Source organism: Gymnoscopelus braueri (genome assembly GCF_963280865.1).
Source record: "Gymnoscopelus braueri genome assembly, chromosome: 19".
Classification (NCBI taxonomy): Eukaryota; Metazoa; Chordata; class Actinopteri; order Myctophiformes; family Myctophidae; genus Gymnoscopelus; species Gymnoscopelus braueri.
In genome coordinates, this window is record NC_137621.1 from 31,411,225 (window position 1) to 31,428,302 (window position 17,078).

Below are 17,078 nucleotides of genomic sequence, written 5' to 3' on the forward strand. Positions count from 1 at the left end.
CATTGTGAAGACCAGTTGTTTTATGGTTAAGTCTTAAGTCTTACAATTACGAAAAGATTCAGGTTGGGGTTAGGATTAGCATTAGACATTTAAGAGGTTAGATTTAGGGGTTAGTGTTAAGAGTTATGCCGGATTTAAACTTGCACGCCGTTGTCACAGAACGAAAAATAGCCGATCTATAAACTATTATTCAGCTATTTCTAGGGGAATATTTACGGCTAATTTCAATGCCGTTTCGAAAATGTTGATGTCCACACAAGTATACTGTGTGTGTGTGTGTGTGTGTGTGTGTGTGTGTGTGTGTGTGTGTGTGTGTGTGTGTGTGTGTATGTAGTCTTTGATGACCTGGTGGATGTCAAACTCAAAAGCTCCCAATAGAATGCTGTCTAGAGGCTCTGGGACGCTCCTCGAGTCCAGGAACATGCATGACTGGAACACACATACACACAAATGAATTACTTAACGTGCACATTAGCTCTTTCACTGCCAGAGTATATACATTAATAAAATCACCCACCGCCAGAGATTTTCGTGTTTTATAACCTTTTCAACCGGTCACAGAAAATGTAGATCCATAATGATCCATCGATCCCCTGTGTGTCGGCAGAAATCTTTGGATGACGTTATTTCCGTATCCGTGTGAGTTACAGTGAAAGTAGTCACTCCGGATTATAGAGAACAGCGCGATCTTTTATAAAACAATTTAATTAAAGCCTTTGCAGATGAAAGAGTTAGGGGTGGAAAATCAAATTGATTCATAGATTAATCGCGATGCTGACATGGATGATTATGAATCGATGGAGCACTCGTTTCATCATATTGCTAATTGCACAGAGCAGAAGCCACATTTTGGTAGAATCAGAATTTTGAGAAGCCTTTGTTATAAGTCAGTATTATTTCACAAAAAAAGGATTTATTTTTTTGTTGGTTTTCTGCAATTGTTGATGTTGGCAAATACAACCTTCCAGTTGACAGTGACACATCTCTTCCATTTGTTTTTATTATCAATAAAAGATAATGGAAGTAAATTAATCTGTTTTCATTATGGATCATTAGAAAGCATTTTGTTTATTAGTCACACAGTGAGGGGGAAATAAATCACGTATTGGACGCAATGCAATATAATCGAATCGTAGCCCTCTGAATCGGAATCGAATTGTCAGGTACCTAGCGATTTCCGCCCCTAGTACCCATATATGGAGACTATTCTGACGCATTGGACAGTTATACGACTGATGATGTCATGCTCTGACATCGCTCTGTGATATCACAAGCTCACAGAGGTTACCGGCCGCCTGACTGAACGACTTGAAACGTGGTGTGAGGACCCGAGGGAGAGATGCGTCGAGTAGGAAGTCGGTCGGGTCAGCGGATCTCAAAATAATATCGTTAAATCTGCAAATAAATAAATCCAATAAATGGAGAACCCTGATGTCATCAATATGACATCATAGTACTGATGTCACAGACTGGCTTGGACTTATTTGGGCATGCTTCACATGGAACTCCATATACAGTATGGGCATAAAAGGGACACATACCTCTTATATTTGTGCTATGTTGGATCAGAACCCTAGTCCCTACCAGACCCGCTCAAGGTTCTATTTGCTGCAGAGCTAGGCAAGGCAGCATTCTCTGATAGTGCTCCATCTGCTAGGAATGAGCTCCAGAAGTCCTTAAACTGTAACTTCTTTAATACATTATCTGGTGTATCTGTTTTAGTTCTTTGCATTTTTTTTTTAGTATTCTCTGTCTTCTGATTATTTAATATTGATGTATATACATGTATCTCTGTTGATATTGTGTTCTGTATCTCGGCTACATTGAAACTGAGGGCCTGACCCTCAACTGTATTCCAAGTTGAAATAAAGGTTATGATGATGATGACATACAGACAGACGGGTATACTGACGATGGGTACAACGGGTATTGCATATTCCCAACTTGCATTGTTCCCGGTACATCTACAAAGTGGATATTGAACTGTTTGCACTTTGAACTGTAGCAGAGTCAATAAGATCAAGACTTTGGCTCAGCTATCTAGTATGGCACTACCTGTGCATAGCTCTTTGACTGGCAGAAATCAAACATCATTTCTTTTTCGAGGGTTTTCACTAACCGATCCCCCGATCACTATGGGCATATATGGGCAGTTGAAAGTAGGCTGTTTTCGCCAAAATCGAATAACAAGGAAGTGAACGGGCTGGTTTCTTTGCGATCACGTGACCCGCTGCTTCTCTCCTTCACTGGGAGACAAACGGTAACCCATATAGGCGAGCGAACAGCGCCATCTAGTGGAAAAATCACAGAAAACAATATGGTGTATGCATGTATGTACATAAGGACAATGGCCCTAATTCACTAAGCTGGTCGTAAATATGGGGTAAATAAAGTTCTTAAAGGAGGTCGTATTTCCTGTACTCACAAAATGACGTGCAATTCTCAAAGGGGTTCGTATATCCCTGAGACGTGCGTATGACCAGGTGTAGGACATGATTAATCTGGAAGGCTGCATTCAACAGCATCAAACTTCAACATCACCATACTGAACAGTGTTGCCATGTCCGCTTATTATAAGCGAATTTGGGCTTATTTTCCTCTAAAGTTTCTTGTAAATATTGGTAGCTGTGGGGTGCGGTTTTTTGGGCTTGTTTCTAAAGTGTAGTTGGTTATTTGGGCTTCCTTCACAATTGTTCAATTATTTTAACCGGTGGTTCTCAAATATTTTTATGTCATGGACCCCCAAGTTAATATGTAGGCTAATTTATCCCTATAAGCCCCATCTGAAAATGTTTTGTGCCAGCTGGAGCCCCGTACCAGATTTGTGTTGTTAGAATGTTAAAAAAAATCTTCCAAATATTCCACATTTTATTACAAGATTATTTTTTTAAATAGCAGATCTACAAGCTCACAACGGTTTAATTAAAGTGCTTATAATGACTTAAGTGCCAGTTGCTTCTTTTGGGCTTGTTTTCCTAGATCTGGTTGCTTATTTCTCTCACAACATCTGGCAAAGCTGATGCAAGTTTGAAGTTCAACTCCACTGTCCCTCGTCTAAAGATAACAGATGCAGCGTCGCATCGCCTTGACAACTTACTGTTCTGTCTGGAAGCGGATCGCGTAATAAATGCTCTCATGTGTAATGAGAATAAAGAAGGTTTAACCCCATTACCAAATAAAAGGCTAATAAAACGTGGAAAGGATATTATATAAGCCTTTTCTAATGAACATTGCGCACCTTTACCGAGGTAAAAAGATGATGAAATCCAGCATACAAGTGGAACGCTGCTATCCGATCATGGACCAGAGCTTATTGATTACTTATTGATTAAATTAGTTAATTTTGGATTAATATATCACTGTCCTATGTCGGAATGGGGAATGGATCTTCTGGACACAGCGTTCATGTGATCAATATACAGTAGCCTACAGTAGGCTATTACAAATTAATACCGCGGCACGGACACGGATGCAAGTCAGTCCCTCCGCAGTGACATTAAGGCATCATAGCCTATTTTCATTATTACGTGACACTTTGGCTGAGATGGCCCGCTGGCAAACACACTGAGGGACCTAATAATTCAGCTCTAAATGCAACTGATAGCCCAGAAAATAAATAAAAAGCGGTGGAATCTACATCATGTCTATATTATGCATAGGCTACAAGCAATACATCGTTTGACCTTTTTTTTAAAATTTTATATATATGTGTTGACAAATGTTGGGCACATATATATTTTATTTGAGGTTTGGCACTGTTGTAATTGATTTTGGCATGAAGAATAAAGCATTCTAAAGACATACGCACATTTCTGCCCTGGTAAGACAGCCTCAGGGCTGACTTGAGAACGTGCGCACCTCACGCTCAAAACACAGACCAAAAAACATTAATGAATCAGACTGCAGGTGTAGGATTTCTTAATGGGTTAAAGGTGCTGCAAGTGAAATGTTTTTTTAAAACAAAGTTTTGTGTTGGAGTTTGTTCAGTAACAGGGGTTTCCCCGTCTCTCCAGCTCTTTAGTAAACACCAATTTTCATTCAATTTCATGCAATCGAGTGAATTAATTTATCAGTGCTCGAGTTCAAGTTTGTCTGTTGATCTTTGTTTTGTTTCATCACTTCCAATTTCACTTGTTTATCCTGTATGAGTTCTCTCTCCTGTGATAGGATGAAATTCATATCTTGACCTGAAAAAGTATTTTCTGTTTACTAAAGAACTGGGGAGTCAACAGACCCCCTTTACTGAACAAACATTGTATAGCAATGATATCACAATATAGAGATATTTAACACTTACTTTAACAAAACAATATCACTTACACCCCCTTTAATGTCAACAGGAATACAACAAACTTCAAATAAGGCTCCCAATCTCCTGAGCCACTGCTGCCGTGTGTTTGTGGAAAGATGTGTGTGTATTTGTGTGTGTGTGTGGGGGAGCGTGCGTGTGCGTGCAAGCAGTAGGTTTGTGCGCTGTGCGTACAACGTGAGTGTGGTAGGTAGGTTTGGGTGTATGTGTGTGTGTGCGTGCCGTTGGTAGGTTTGTGTGCATGTGTGTGTGCATTTGCGTGCGGTAGGTTTGTGGCGTTAATATTACAACCTACCACGTCCCAGTAGTTGTGGTGTGCAGCAGGGCTCTCACTCTGCAGAACCTCACTGGCTTTCTCCTCCACATCGGCCTTGTGCAGCCTCACCCAGTCCAGCAGGTGGAGCAACGGAGAGCCCAGCCCGCTGATGGCGCGCGCACACACACACACACACACACACACCAAAATATTCAAAATATTAAAAGAAACAAGATCTACAAGTGACTGTGTCACAATGAGCTGTAGATCAGTTCTCTCTTCAAGTGACAGCATCACACTATGTTTGAATATATTAGGATTTATTCCTGCTTGAATGTGGTTCATCAAATGGATTTAAACCAGTGGTATAAAGTAACTAAGTACATGGACTCAAGTACTGTACTTAAGTACAATTTTGAGGTATTTCTACTCTACTGGACAAATATTGTACTTTTACTCCACTACAATGGACCCTTCGCTAAACCCCACCCCAAAAGCGATTGTCCAATGCCAGCTAAGCAACCGTTGTTAGCCTGGCATAGGTCTGGCAAGCTTTCGTCACCTGCCATAGCTGTCAATGTTATTTCGCCCGCACAGGCGCACACACACAATCATTTGCAACATAATAGCAAGAATAGAAATACCACGATAACGCAATGGTGACTATGAACCACCTACCCAAACCCGTTGGAGGCTGCTTTTCCCAAGCTGAAATCTGCACTTAGACCGGGTCAGGGTGTGTTGAACACATACACAGCTTAACGTCAGGAAAGTTACACGACACGACTCACTCGCCCAGGTGGTGTCAATAATAGGCTACTAATCACCACAATCGTAACAAAATTCAGAATCACAGCGCTGCCTGTTTCGGATTCCGCACGTTAAAGTATATTAATTCATTTGTTCGTCTATTTATTAACTCCTGCTGCAGTCTTACCCTGTGGTAAATGAAAACTCCTGTTACAGTCATGGATAAACTTTAACCTGGTGTTTGCACTTTCTCCATTTACGGTCCGTACATCTATATAAACGTTCAGATTTCAAATATAAAGTGCTTACCCCATGGCCACGGATGCTAAAATTATGCACGGGACTCTCAAAAGTACCCGTATATTCTGTATTGTTCAATAAAAAGCATTTTAATCCGATCAGTGAACATTTTCTCATAATGTATCAGAGTGCAATACACCTACAAACCGATAGGGTCGCTCAGTTGAAAGTGCATGAAGAAAATGGCCACCGATCAGATTAAAATGCTTTTTATTGAACAATACGGATGATACGGGTACTTCTGAGAGCCCGTAAATAAATATAACAGCCGTGGCCATGGGATAAGCACTTTATATTTGAAATATGAACGTTTATGTAGATGTACGGGCCATAAATGGAGAAAGTGCAAACACCAGGTTGAAGTTCATCCATGACGGTCGTGACAGTCGACCGTCGTGTATCCATGGCTATTACTCCCTCTAACATTTCCCATGTTTTTAGTTTATTGAAATAATGTCATGCACATTTGTCCAGTGCATAGCCTACTGCAGGCCTTGTTGACTAGATTTAGAAGAGATTTTGAAGCTCTTGCTCCTGAAATGATCGATTATTTTTAAGGGGAAAAGCCATCATTTAACATGCAAGTCAATGGGTGAGAAGCGAAGTTTGCCAGGCGCTGGCAAACTTCGCACCACCAGTCACAGAGTGGAGTGGGTGGGGCTTAGCGAAGGGTCCATTATTTGAAAACTTTAGTTACTAGGTACATTGTAGATTTTATTTTTTGACTATTATTACAAAACCACTTCAGAAGTTCAGACCTATATAATTCGGCCATTTGAAATTAGCCAATCTACAACCTCACAATGTGTCGCTTTATTTCGCCGCAGGCTGAAAACTCACCTCTTCAGGAAACACTACCCTTCCTCTCTGCCTGACCTACTTGTTGTTAACTAGTTGTACGAACGCTTGTTTTCTATTGCTGTATTGTTTATTGGATTATTGGATTGTTTATTGGATCTTGTTTAGTCGATATACTTATTTGTTTTAGCTCATGCTCATTTGATTTAGCTATTTTGTCTCATCTGTTTAAGGAAATAGGTAGCTGATATATTGCACTTTTACCTTAGCGCTAGGTATACTCTTGGTTGCTTGTTTATGCAGAAAATGCACTAAAGACTTCTGGTGATTAGTAGTTTTCGTTCCCTACCTATGTTGAATACACTTATTGTAAGTCGCTTTGGATAAAAGCGTCTGCTAAATGACTGTAATGTAATGTAATGTAATGTAATTTTCAAAGGATTTTTATACATTTTATACATTTGAAAACTTGTGAATTTCTGCATAATGAGTACTTTTACTTTTGGTACTTTAAGTACATTTAGATACCAATACTTTTGTACTTTTATTCGAGTACATTTTGAATTCTGGACTTTTACTTGTAACAGAGTATTTATATATTGCAGTATTGATACTTTTTCCACCACTGATTCAAACTAAGACTGGTGATCAAAACAACACAAACAAAAAAACAACAAAAAAACACATGTGTGAAACAGAGGTCCTGAGAACTACACAGAAGGCCGGACTGTTACCTGGAGCAGCGTCAATGAACAGCACTTCACACAGATTCCAGATCAGCTCTATGGCCATCAGAATGGACACCTGGCCATGACAAACCAGAGTGACAATGGTAACCGTAAAACATCTCCTCTAATGTGCAGCATTTACTCTGTATACACGATGCATACAGTATTTGAAAAGATACATATCTTACCAAATGAAAAATGTACGCTCGTATAATAGAGAGGTATTGCCGTAATCCTTAGAAATTGAATTTGAATGCAAGGGTGTGAATGTCTGAATATCATATTTTGCGTGTGTGTGTGCGCGTGCACTGTACATACTGTAACATCCATACCTGATTCCCGTACTTGTTGGCCAGTTCTGCGTCTTGTGTTGAAACTAGAGTAAAAGAGATTAAATACATATTTCAACTCATCCAGTAAATGCATAAAAGACTAAAAGATTAATGTACTGTATGTCACCAGAACAGATCAAACCGTGTACATGCATAAGAGTCAAATATGTGACTATGACAGATCAAACCGTGTACATGCATAAGAGTCAAATTATGTGACTATGACAGATCAAACCGTGTACCTGCAATCTGGCTCCTCCATGCAGGCTCGTATGACAGACCTGTAGTTCTTACCGATACTGACAAATCTGAGGAATTAAGAGATATATGTCATACCAAAAGCAGAGAATCATGACTTTTTAGGATGAACTAAAATAAATAAATAAAAACGTGTATTGATTATTTTGATAAGAATGGACTATTTCTTGCAATGGGTTAAATTGATTAATTTGATATGCTGTAGTCCTAATCCTAAGTGACCATGTAGAGTGTGGATCTTACTGGGGCTTCTTGTTCTTGCTGGGCAAGTCCTCTCGGATGGTCTGCAGCCCAACGAAGATGAGATGGGAGTCGTTGAAGAGTTTGCGTAAAATGGGGGAGTAAATGTCCTCATTTTTCCTCACCTCATGAATCAACGGGCTGCCTGATCCCGTTGCACCTGGGAGGGAAAGAATGGAACGCTTTACGAAACACGTTATGCATGCATAGCAGTGGTGGAAAAAGTACACAAATGTTTTACTTAAGTAAAAGTATCAATACTGCATGTGAAAGTACTCTGTTACAAGTAAGTCCGGAATTCAAAATGTACTTGAGTAAAAGACAAGTACAAAAGTATTGGTATCAAAATGTACTTAAAGTACCAAAAGTAAAAGTACCAAAATGTTTGAAAATAGTAGATCTACAAGCTCACAACTTTGAGCTTGTAGATCAGCTATTTTCAGATAGCCTAGGTATAGAATAGGGCTAAAGTGGTCAATGTATGTTCTATAATGTAATCATTTATATCTGCAAAGTAACTAGTAACTAAAGTTTTAATATAATTGTAGTGGAGTAAAAGTACAATATTTGCCTCTGAGATGTAGGGGAGTAGAAGTAAAAGTATAGACAATTGGAAATACTCCAGTAAAGTAAAAGAACTTCAAAATTGTACTTAAGTACATACTTGAGTAAATGTACTTAAGTTACTTTACACCACTGATGCATAGTGCATAGTAAGTACTCCATACATCTGCCACATAACACTCAATGCAATTTAGTGGAAGGATTAATCTCCATGGCATTCTAAATTGTGGCGTGCCGTGTTTGCTGTTTTTATTTCCTACACTTTATTTGTTGTTGTGGTTTGTGTTGTGAAGCACTTTGTAAGCTTGTTTTCGAAAAAGTGCTATCCAAATAAATTATTATTATTATTATTATTATTGTTATTAATCATTTATTACTGTCATGTGGAGATACTTTGCATCCATAATAAAATATTGGCACTTTGGCTGCCAGTGTGTGCAGCCACCTTTTATGTCTCTTGAAGACTAGTGACTAGTCATGTGGAGTCAGCTGTTGTCATCGTTTTACATCCATTTGAAAGTTCAGGCAGAAAACCTGTACTTAGTAACATATCTCCACTATTGTGAGTAGAATGACCCCGCACCAACCACAACACATCAGTCGATTTGTGTGCTCCATACATAATGTGCTCATTAATGAAGGAAGTTTACATGTGGGAGATCAGGGTTCAATTCCAGCCGGGGCCGAGTCAAACCAAAGATTTACAAAACAAATAGTACCCAATGCCTTCCTCCTTGGCACTCAGCATCAAGGATTGGATTGGGGGAGGGAATAAGTCTCTGCCAGTGTTGATTTCGTCGAGTAAAACTATGGCCGGGCCGGGCAGGCCACGTTGTCAAGCTCATGTCATGACACAGCCATAACCATAAAAGGAGTTCCCAATGCAGCTACGCCCACATATGGAGTGTGTTGTCTAACCTCAATGTGTCATCATGGCATCAGGCGCAAACAAATCAGTCAGCTTCACATATGGGCAGTTGGTCACAAAAGGGGGCATGCCCATGAATGGGCATATACTGATTACATCAGCAATATCCAACTAGGGAGTTGTGGGCATCACTTCCTGTCGATTTGATCCAATGAAATCCCATGAAATCCAATGATATCCAATGAAATCGACAGAAAGGGATGCCCACAACGCCCTAGGAAACTTGTGGATACAAAGCAGCAGATGGGTACAGCATAAGGGCAATTAAAGTTGTCATCACTCAAATTCTGGCAGTCATGTACTGTTCTATGAGGTAAATAACCACACCCATGTGCTATGATAGCACTGAATGTGAGTACATACACTTTGTGTAGTATCAGGGGCAATACCTGTGCATCTGTAGTTTTGTCAGTGGTGAACGTCTGTAGGTCTGTCCGTACTGGATCTATTTGGTTGTACATCATTACTCTTTTCATCCAGGTCTGAATCAGAGTCTGAATCCCTCAGTCTCTTCACTAGAGCCCGGTCCAACATCTCTCTGTAAGAAACACATGATTTTAATGATTACATCAGCCAAAAATCTTTGGAAAGTTTCATGTCTGTGCAAGTTGATTTTCATATCATATTGAAACCTCTGGCTTGCTGGTCATTTCTGGTTATTCCATGTTTAATTATATAAAATAGTCTAATGAACAACTTATATTAGAATCATTTGACAGTTAAACGTCGTCTCCCTCTCGTGATGGAGATAGGTAATTGAAACAATGTCTGAACTGCAATAAATATGGAGGCGCGTCCAATCCAGTGCCCTCTGCTTCAAATAACTTTAGTGGCATTGTCAATCATCTCAACAGTACAGAGGCGCTAGTTATATTCTGGGCATGTCACAATAAGCAAACATTTGGCAAAAATGGCAGATTGGCTAACAGATTTAGTTTAGAGGGAAAAAGGAGGGGTCCAAGAAGACACCCCCACTGTATGGCCGACATGATACCCTCCCGGTAATTATCACTGACTTCACTGATAGGTGTGGCGCATGCATCTCATAGCCTGGCATGGCTAGACTAATATTACTGCGTAGATATTAGTCTGGAATCTCTGAGTGGAACCTGCATTTCCAAGGGGCGGATAAAAAAAATACGCCCCATATTTGCATACTGGGCCCTGATTGGTACCCCACAACTTCAGGGGCAGCAAAATCCAATCACAACCGAGCGGGCCAGACAATCTGCTGAGGGCTTTTTTTTTCTTTTTGCACTGGCAGATTTGTCTGGTTTCCAGGCTATGCATCTCATGCTATGAATGGACACATGGACATACACACACACGTCGGCTGTACAGCTTTAAAAGAAAAGGCTGGCTCCTAATATTTTTACACATCAGAGTGGCTGAATAGCCTCTGTAATTTACCAGCAAAAGAGGAAATCTACACACCATTGGTGGTTGGCGGGTGCTAATTGTATTCCCTGAATATGTATATTGCATGTTCAACTGCCTAACTAACTTTGTCTCTCTCATATCCTCTTCTTGTTGCCGTTGCATCTCTCTCTCCTCCATCATTCTGTACTGGTCGATCATCCCCTCGAAGTCCACTGTGGCCTGTCTCTGGTTTAACTCCTTCAGCTCCTGAAGGTTCTCCAGAACCTCCATCTCCATCTTGGAATCCCGAGTTCGGTTCTCCAACACCTGGGTAAAGGATCACAAATAGCATCAAATCCTCATTCTTGGGGTGCCACCATTGGGAGGATCCCAACAAGATCCTGGGAGGGACTGATTCTCACAGCCGGTTCATTATTAATGAATCCAGAACTCTTTTTCAGAGTTTCTTTTCATACATTCTGATCACGGCAGATTATTTTCCCAAATGTGTCTTTAGAGTTAAATTAAGAATCTGAATGAATTATGTTTGAATACCAACCTACTGAGTGGCTGCGGTTACATGGACAGTATTATTCGGAATGAATACACTTCTATTCGGAATGAATGAATGAATTCATTCAGAATAGAAATGCTCATGTAAACACCTCAATTGGAATAGAATATTCCATTCCAGTCTGACCCGAATGAATTTTCATTCGGGTTTCGAGGGGTGGTATATACCGTTTGAGTCGGTATACCAATTGGAATTGACCATATAAACACTTTATTCCGAACGCTCCTCTCTGTTTGGAATACATGCATTCTTTTGCACATGTCCGTGCTTAGTAGTGCTGTCAGAATTGTCCAAAAATGACCTATCAAATATCTAATTCGGCCACGGTTGGTGCTGAGAAGCGCTCGCTCCTGCGGGATAAAATTAATGATTCTATTCTATAGCATCATTTAATAAGCCCGTAATGGTTAAGCCCAGACTTGTCCAGGAGAACTAGGCTACACTTATATGGATCTTTTTCTAAACGGATATTTTAGTCCTCCGTTTTTAAAACAAATCCCTGTTCACACAGAAACGCATTGACCAGCTGCACGTTTCAATTTTAATCAGATTTTACTTTTATTTTATATATGAGGGGCCAAATACATAGCCTATACATTTTAATCACATGTTAAGGCCCAATACTGCAATAGCTGCATTATTTTAGTAGCATACGTGAACAAATATAAACGAAAACAACATTATTAGGGCGCAGCTGCAGCGCAAACAGATGAGTTTTACTACATCAATTCATTCCATGGGCAGACGGAAAGGTCGCCCCAAAACACCCCGCACCTTTTGAGTGGGCCGCTCCATGGTCGCTGGATTTTGACCCGGGGCGATTGTGTTTTAGGACGACAGACCCCGCATTCAACCCGTGTGCACACCGTGCGCTACTCGGCGCAGAAAGAGGGTTTTCGTCACAGTGAATGAGTTACAGCATGTTTCAAAGCTTTTTCATAATAATACAAGAAAAACTTGACATTCGGCATAATGAGTAGCCTATACTTTCTACTTTAAGTATATTTTGATGCCAATACCTTTGTAGGCTACTTTTGCCATAACTGAGCGTGCCTTGTTTCATACTCGACTCCATTTATTTCATTATAATGACCACGTGCGAATGCGTCATCCTACCTACATGAAAAATGTGACAAGTAGTATAAGCTAGCATAAGTTTTACCGTGTCTGGTACCAATACAAAAAAGAAACTGCACCGCATGCAACGCTGCCGGTGCGTTGCGTCCCGGCCTGCCTACGACCGTCAGACCTCCGCCGCGGAGGCACAAGGGGGCTATTGCCCCATGCCCACCAGGGGAAGCTCCGTCCCGGGTATAGTGGAGCCGGGCGGCCCCTGGTCCATGCCCGGTCGTAGGCGGGAACCACTTTGCACATGTCAAAAGTTAAATTCTGAATGAATGCTTTGGGTCATGTAAACGCGGAATACTTTTATTCAGGTCCCATGTAAACAGGTGAGTGGAACAGATTCCTCTATTCGGAATGAGTTCATTCTGAATTGAAACAGAGGACTAGGACCTCTACAGTTGCTAGAGTAGAGCTGGTACACTATAGACCGTGATTCCGGTAAAAGATTCACAGGAGAGGAGCTTGGTTCAGTGGCTTTTACTTCTGATACGTGCGGTCTACAAAACACAGAATACAAATCGCTTTTAGCATATAATATAACTTAAGTCAACAATCAAATTATTGTTACATAAAACATCACGGTTCAAATCAACAGTAGTACTGCACAGCTAGCAGCTATCAACAAACAATTCACAGAAAGTACAGTCATGGTAATATATTCAAACATACACAATATAAACAGCACATGACAATAACATAAAGTAAAGCACCATGTTCTAAACAAACAATAAGACACTTACTTTTACTCTCATGAACACACACACACAGTCAGAGAAATAGCACTGCTCCTCATGTCAAACAAAGAAAGACTGACTGAGTGAAGCACACAAGCTAAAGATAATCACTCATTCGGTCTGCATTAACTGACTGGGTAAGGGACGCCAGCTGAAACTATTCAATAATTAGATGCATCAAAGCATTGCTGGGTCAACATGACTTCTATGTCAAACGAGGACTGCTGTGTCAACGAGGGCTTTCCTACATGAATGAATATATGATGTCCATGTAACCGCAGCCAGTGAGTATCCACATACATTCATTCAGGCTATTCCGGAATCCTCTACAATTGCACTTTTAAAGTGATGCTTCTTGCACCGTTTCAATATGGTTCTTCATTGTGTGACATTTTTGTGAGAAACGGTGAATAAACATTGCTTGGCAAATACTAATGACATAAAGGCATTATGGATATATTGTTATTTAGGTGTGACAAATTTTAGAATATATTTGGAATGACAGCGAACATGACCAAAATTGTCTTTACACCAACCTTCATGGGGTTGTTCAGTTCCTCCTCTTCTCTCTCCGTCACAATTCTCTTCTCCTCTTCTTCAAGCAGTTTTTCAGCCTGGAAGTTCCTTGTGGCACCATGCTCCATGGCATAGTCTGTGTTTTCTGGATCAGTCTATAAAGGGGGACAACCAATTCTTAGTAAAACAGACCTGACTTTTTCCATTTAACCAAATCTCTTCACCAAAAATAGACGATCAAAGCTCAGTGAGCTCGAAGATCTGCTATTTTTGGCGAATGTTCCATCCAGAACAGGAATGCTATGGGGTTCAAGTGGAGACTGTTTTGAGACAGCCTTTTTTTCTGTGGACCATTTTACATCATTATGTCACGTCCTACTTCTTTAAAAGTGCATGGTATCTTTTTAAACATGTTTTTAAATACAGTTACATACAGTAATAATAACATTACATCACATTTATATAGTGCTATTCAAAGGTACTTAAAGTCGCTTTACAGAGAGAGACTAAACTATATTCACAAATTAATACTGCGTCTCTATTGTGAAATTCTACGTACCATTACTATGTAGTATTACATAGTAATGGAAATGCTATATTCTGGCTTACGTTTTAGAATTACAAGCCTTAAATTAACAATTTGTCCATTTGTTTTGATAAAGTGTTTTGATTTCAATGTCTTACATGAAAATGAACTGGGGTCTGATAAAGATTTAAACAAATAGGTTAACAGAAACCCTCACCTTGAAGGTAATTTCAGCCAGACAACGAGTACACTTGATGTAGAAGCGGAAGATGGGCAGACCCATGTACAGCTCATTCATAACAGTCTCCTTGCGGGCATTGAATTTCTTCCCCTTATAGATGTACTCTCTGCATGTTTTACACCTGCAGCCAGTCAGAGAAGCATAAGAATGTTAATTTAAAAGAAAATAACCCTCTAACTCTTCAAGAGGCAAGAGAATGTATTTGTCACCTACAAGTAAAAGCAGCGAGACGCTAGTGTGGCAAGGTCTGCAAAACTGTGCCAACAGGCCACAACACGACACAAACAATACTACAGTACAGTAATAATAGGTCAATGAGAACATTAGCAAGATATACCTCATATTGAATGGAGCCATCAATCTGACCACATATTGACGGTCTTTGGGAAGTTTCAGCTTTGGGATTTTGGATGGATCAAAATCTGGTGGGTAGTATTTCTGTGGAGGACAAAACACAGTTATTATGAGTTACTCTAATCTAAACTACATAATGTTGCTCATTTTTAAAGCTATCCTACATTTTGCTTAAAGTTGTACAATGCAGAATCACAAATAACGATTTTTAGCAACCTCTGCTGGTCACTACCGTCACTGCATACAATTTCCGTAGTCCTCGATTACCCAGAATTCCATTCGTTTTCACCGGAAGCCGGAAGCGTTTCAAAAAGCGATCTTTTAATTGTTTTATACTATCTACGGATCGTTTCTCTTAGCCAGTGGAGCATTAGTTACCATGAGCTGTGCTTTCTTTTTCTGTTCTTTTTCGATCTTCCAATCCTACATTCTCTTAAAATCAGCGTGAGGTTCCTTTTTGTTATTAGCGCGGTAGTTCCTGGTCAAACAGGAAACCGTTGCGGTAGTTCCTGAGGACGTCGGCCACGACGTCATGACGTTGGCCAGGAATGTCATTTTCCCGGGAAAGTCCCCCCCGTCCACGTTCAATAGAAAATATATAAATAAAAGGCTTCCGGGGGTGAAATTCATGGAGTGGGTGTTGTGAAACTTTTGCCACTCACAAAAGATATACAATTTAACTTTAGTTTTGTTGAAAACGTTACCTAGTATTACTTTAACAATATCAAGAGCGATGACATGCAATGCAACATAACCATCGATTCATTGGTTTGAGAAACGTGAACCTTCGCTAGCTGTAGTATATACAACCCTCGTAGACGTATTTATGATTCTGACGTCTTCAATGAATCATAAATACGTCTACGAGGGTTGTATACTACAGCTAAACCTTCGCCACAGAATCTTGTGCGCTGCGAGGACGTTTAGCTAACTTTAGATATTGTTAAAGCTGTTGGCTTTCCACGCGGGAGACCAGAGTTCAAATCCCAGGCGTTACACATATGCATACATACAAACAACCCCACTGTCTGACACACACACACACACACACACACACACACACACACACACACACACACACACACACACACACACACACACACACACACACACACACAGTGTTCAAATGAGTGAGAGAGTAATTGATGAAATTTCGTCGAATTTTTTAAATGTATTAATGAAATTCTTTTGACCCATTGGTTGCAAGAATATTGTACCAAAAAATATCACTTGGCTTCCTTTAACTTCATATGGGGAACTAAGGAGGCAAAACGAAGCCTGTTGTATAAAAACAAAAAGGATGGAGGACTTGGGAATGTGGACTTTGAACTCACATTAAGAATTTCATTTTGCAAAAATTTTGCATCTGCATGAAAAGAAGAGCCTCGTGGATAGGTGAGGCATTGAGTTGGAACAAAAAGAAGGGTCGTGCAATGAGCTCTGTGCTGTATTTTAAGCACATTTAAATATTGACTGGCCTGAAATGTCAAGTAAAAATATTTATGTTAAGCTGTGTGATGATCTTTATGGTGGCACTTTCCCCTACAAACGTCTAGACGACTCTCAAAAGCAGGTGTGTATTAAAAATATTTGGATTACTGAAAAAAGAGGGATGTCATGTGGCTGGTCTCAGTGAGGAGACTGGCTGTAAGAGCAGTAGTCAAATGGAGCTGCTTTGTTTAAACTGTTAAATGCCCTATTGAGAACTGTAATGAGGACGAATATTGAGCACCTGCTTGTAGACTGTCAGAGGTCAATAGGTTTTGAGGAAAATGGCACAAATTGGGTTTAATGTAAATGTCACATATAATGCTGCAATGGAGTGTGTGAGGAAAAAATATCTGCCATGGATCAGGATTTCCATGGGTCTGTTGTGTGCACTGTGGTCAACCAAATATGGAAAATTCGAGAGGTCACACCATGCAGGAGTCCATCTCTGGAGAGGTGGTCTTCAAACAAATTAAAACTGAACTAAAAAGGCAAAGAACACTTGACTCCAGACATAAAAAGCTAAAGCCATGGCACATATTGACAATGTAAAACAAAAAACAAATTTTTTGTATTGAAATGCTTATTAACATGTATTGAAATGTTTATTAACATGTCATGTAAATGTATATTTATTGTAAACCCTGGCCTAAATAATTGCAATAAAGTATATTATATAAAGCAAGACATGGTGGAAA

The 17,078-nt window shown here is 39.9% G+C and overlaps 2 protein-coding genes across 2 annotated transcripts; both read right to left on the reverse strand.

The window, feature by feature from the left end:
• Positions 1-337: 337 nt before the first annotated feature.
• Positions 338-8,128, reverse strand: LOC308075184 (uncharacterized protein). The gene is made up of 5 exons (XM_080414856.1): positions 7,975-8,128; positions 7,716-7,781; positions 7,474-7,517; positions 7,148-7,217; positions 338-429 (listed from the first exon to the last, which is right to left on the reverse strand). The coding sequence occupies exons 1-5, from the start codon at positions 8,084-8,086 to the stop codon at positions 362-364; spliced, it is 360 nt and encodes a 119-aa protein (XP_080270982.1). The 5' UTR covers positions 8,087-8,128; the 3' UTR covers positions 338-361.
• Positions 8,129-9,871: 1,743 nt separating this feature from the next.
• On the reverse strand, positions 9,872-16,826 carry LOC308074759 (splicing factor YJU2-like; the record flags this gene model as incomplete). The annotated part of the gene is made up of 6 exons (XM_080414268.1): positions 9,872-10,001; positions 10,968-11,149; positions 13,792-13,926; positions 14,515-14,659; positions 14,876-14,976; positions 16,812-16,826. 6 exons carry the CDS (start codon positions 16,824-16,826, stop codon positions 9,872-9,874), a joined length of 708 nt encoding a protein of 235 aa, XP_080270394.1.
• Between the last annotated feature and the right edge of the window lie 252 nt (positions 16,827-17,078).